At 62.0% G+C, this 2,912-nt stretch overlaps 1 protein-coding gene across 1 annotated transcript in view; it reads left to right on the forward strand.

Moving 5' to 3' along the window:
• NBEAL2 (neurobeachin like 2) overlaps window positions 1–2,912 on the forward strand; it is a 30,809-nt gene that overhangs the window by 20,554 nt on the left and 7,343 nt on the right. The window contains exons 25-31 of the mRNA XM_007470262.1: window positions 18–177; window positions 354–439; window positions 607–1,119; window positions 1,785–1,963; window positions 2,058–2,217; window positions 2,458–2,595; window positions 2,688–2,911. Coding sequence (XP_007470324.1) covers window positions 18–177; window positions 354–439; window positions 607–1,119; window positions 1,785–1,963; window positions 2,058–2,217; window positions 2,458–2,595; window positions 2,688–2,911 — 1,460 coding nt within the window. The remainder of the gene's footprint in view (window positions 1–17; window positions 178–353; window positions 440–606; window positions 1,120–1,784; window positions 1,964–2,057; window positions 2,218–2,457; window positions 2,596–2,687; window position 2,912) is intronic.

Below are 2,912 nucleotides of genomic sequence, written 5' to 3' on the forward strand. Positions count from 1 at the left end.
TGACGACCCCTACACAGATCCTGCGCAAACTGCAGCAGAATGAGCGCTTACCTGAGCGCAGCCGCCAGCGGCTCCGGCTGCGAGAGTGTGGCCTCCAGGGCCTCATTGCCTGCCTGCCGGAGGGGGCCGTTTCCCCCCAGCTCTGCCAGGGCCTCTTCAAGCTGTTCCTGGGGACAGGTACAACCTGGTTGGGGCCAAGAGGCAGGCCAAGTAGAGGGGTGATGTGGATCCAGGAACAAGGGCAGGTGGGAATAGGGAAGGTGTTGGTACCAAGGGACCAAGGCTGAGCCAGCGGAGGAGCACAGTCCCTCTCTGGGGTCAGTCCCTCAGGCCTTTTCTGGCCGTTTTCCCAGATTGCCTGAACCTCTCAGATCTATTGGCTGTGGTGCAGCTGTCCCTCCAGGCTGACCTCAGCATCCGCCTAGACATCTGTCGTCAGGTGAGTGGGAAGTGAAAGCTTTGTTGGGGGTTGGGGGGCAGCTTCTACCCTGCGGACTTTGCCTGTGACGAGGGGTCTCTGGAGGCCTCCCATGCAAAGGCCCCAGGAGGAGGGGCTGGGGCAGGCTGTCGGATGAGTCCCTCACTTGCTGTGCCCTGGCCCGGCAGCTCTTCCACCTCATCTACGGACAGCCAGACGTAGTGCGGCTGCTGGCCCGACAGGCCGGCTGGCAGGATGTGCTGACCCGGCTGTTTGTCCTGGAAGCCGTCACAGCTGGCAGTCCCCTGCCCTTTACCCCCGAGCCACCCACCTCCCCGGAGCCAGCCTTACACAAGCCACCCACTGAGTCACCTGAGCCTTCGGACGTCTTCCTGCCCGCCGAGGTCCCCTGCCCTGACCCTGACGCCTTTTACCAGGCTCTTTCCCCATTCTCCACACCCTTTGAGCTGGGCCTGGAACGGGCCAGTGTGAGTTCAGGCAATACTGCTGGCGGTGGCAGTGGCAGTGGGACTCTCACTCCAGCCAGCCAGCCTGGCACCCCTTCCCCGCTGGATGGGCCCCGGTCCTTCCCTATTGCCCAGGGCCGCCACAGCTCCAGTCTCTCCAATGTGCTGGAGGATGGCAGCCTGCCAGAGCCCACCATCAGTGGGGATGACACCTCTAATACAAGCAACCCTCAGGTGAGGCGGGCCCACCCTCTACCACTGTATGGCACCAAGGGAGGGCACCTCTGGGACACAGGGCATGCAGCGTAGCTTTTCCAAAGGTGTTGCCCTATTTGACATCAGGGCTACAACTGCTATTCGGGTCTGGCGCTGCCGCCTCGTAGCTTTTATCTGCAGTGTGTTCCCTGTGGGGTGGGGGGTATTCTGGAACAGGGCAAGTCATGCTGAGACAGAGTTGGGGGCACTAACCAGGCTTCAGAAGGCCCTAGAGAGCCTGTGAGGCAGGGGCTTTACAGGGCCCGTGGGCAGTATTGCTCTAAGGGTCCTGCCTTGTACTTCTGGGTCTGGGGATGGGTGTCTGCTTATTCTATGGCATATTCTTCCAGAGAATTCTAGGACAGTCCTTGGGGCCTGTGAGGCCTGTGAGGTAACCGTGTGAACTACCTCATCTCCTCTTAGGAGTCCTGGAACCCCAGGATTCTCCCTGGAACTCGGGCAGTGGCTGAGGCCCACACCATCTGTTTAGGCCTTTAGCACCAGACTGGCTCGGCTGTTGGCCAAAGGCTCGGCTTCCTGCTGTCCCTACTAGTGGGTGGGCGGACGTGCTGAACAGGGATGGTAGTGGGGCAGTGATTGCCTCCCTCCCCAGCCTGCACCCCGCACACCCCCTGTGTCCGCAGCAAACCTGTGAGGAGGAGCTTTGTAACCTGCTCACCAACGTGCTGTTCTCGGTGACTTGGCGGGGAGTGGATGGCAGTGACGAGGCTGCCTGGCGGGAGCGCGGCCAGGTCTTCTCTGTGCTCACCCAGCTGGGGGCCTCGGCCACGCTTGTGCGCCCACCAGACTGCATCAAGCGCAGGTGAGGGGGTGACTCAGGAGGGGGAAGAGCCTCAGGGAAACCTGGGGCCAAGAAGGCGGTCAGGTAGACACCTGAGTCCCTCGCCCCCCTCCAGCCTCCTGGAGATGATGCTGGAGTCAGCCCTGACCGACATCAAAGAGGCCCCCCTTGGGGTCCTAGCCAGCCTCACCCAGCAGGCGCTCTGGCTGCTGCGCCTGCTGCAGGACTTCCTGTGTGCCGAGGGCCATGGCAACCAGGAGCTGTGGAGTGAGAAGGTATGACAGCTCAGAGGGGCACGTGCTCAATGTTCTCGTGCACCTGAGGGCATCTGGTCTGGGAGGTGGATGAGTACACGTGTGCCGTCATGGGTTCATCAGCTCCGGTATCTGTGAGCGTAGGTTTTTCTGTATGTACAAACCCTCCCTGGCCTCCAGCCCAAACCTTACCTTGCTCTCGCCCCCTGGGCTTTTGGCCTCCTCTGGTGATGGCCGCCTGGAATATATGGTGTGTGGCAGCTCTTTGAAGGTGTGTGCAGCCTGCTTGATCGCCTGGGGGCCTGGCTGCACCTGGCCAATGGCACAGCAGATCTCCGAGAGATGGCACAGATTGGCCTGCGCCTCGTGCTTGGCTACATTCTGCTGGAGGACCCACAGGTGAGCACAGGGTGGGTGTGAGGGGAGGGTGTGTGGTGGGCATAGGGAACTCTGGGAGTAGCTGGTGACACCTCCACCCCTTCCGTCCACAGCTGCACGCCCAGGCCTATGTAAAGCTGCACGCACTGCTGCAGACTGCAGTGCCCATGCGCCGGGAGGAGGCTTGTTATGTGCTCTCCAAGCTGGAGGCGGTGCTGGCGCGGGCGCTGAACACCCCACCCTCAGAGACCCCCACCGGGGACGGGGAGCCCCCAGCTGCAGCCGCTGCTGCAGAGCGCTGCTCATGGCTGGTACCGCTGGTGCGCACACTGCTGAAC

This window comes from Lipotes vexillifer, unplaced genomic scaffold, assembly GCF_000442215.2.
Source record: "Lipotes vexillifer unplaced genomic scaffold, Lipotes_vexillifer_v1.1 scaffold942, whole genome shotgun sequence".
NCBI lineage: Eukaryota > Metazoa > Chordata > Mammalia > Artiodactyla > Lipotidae > Lipotes > Lipotes vexillifer.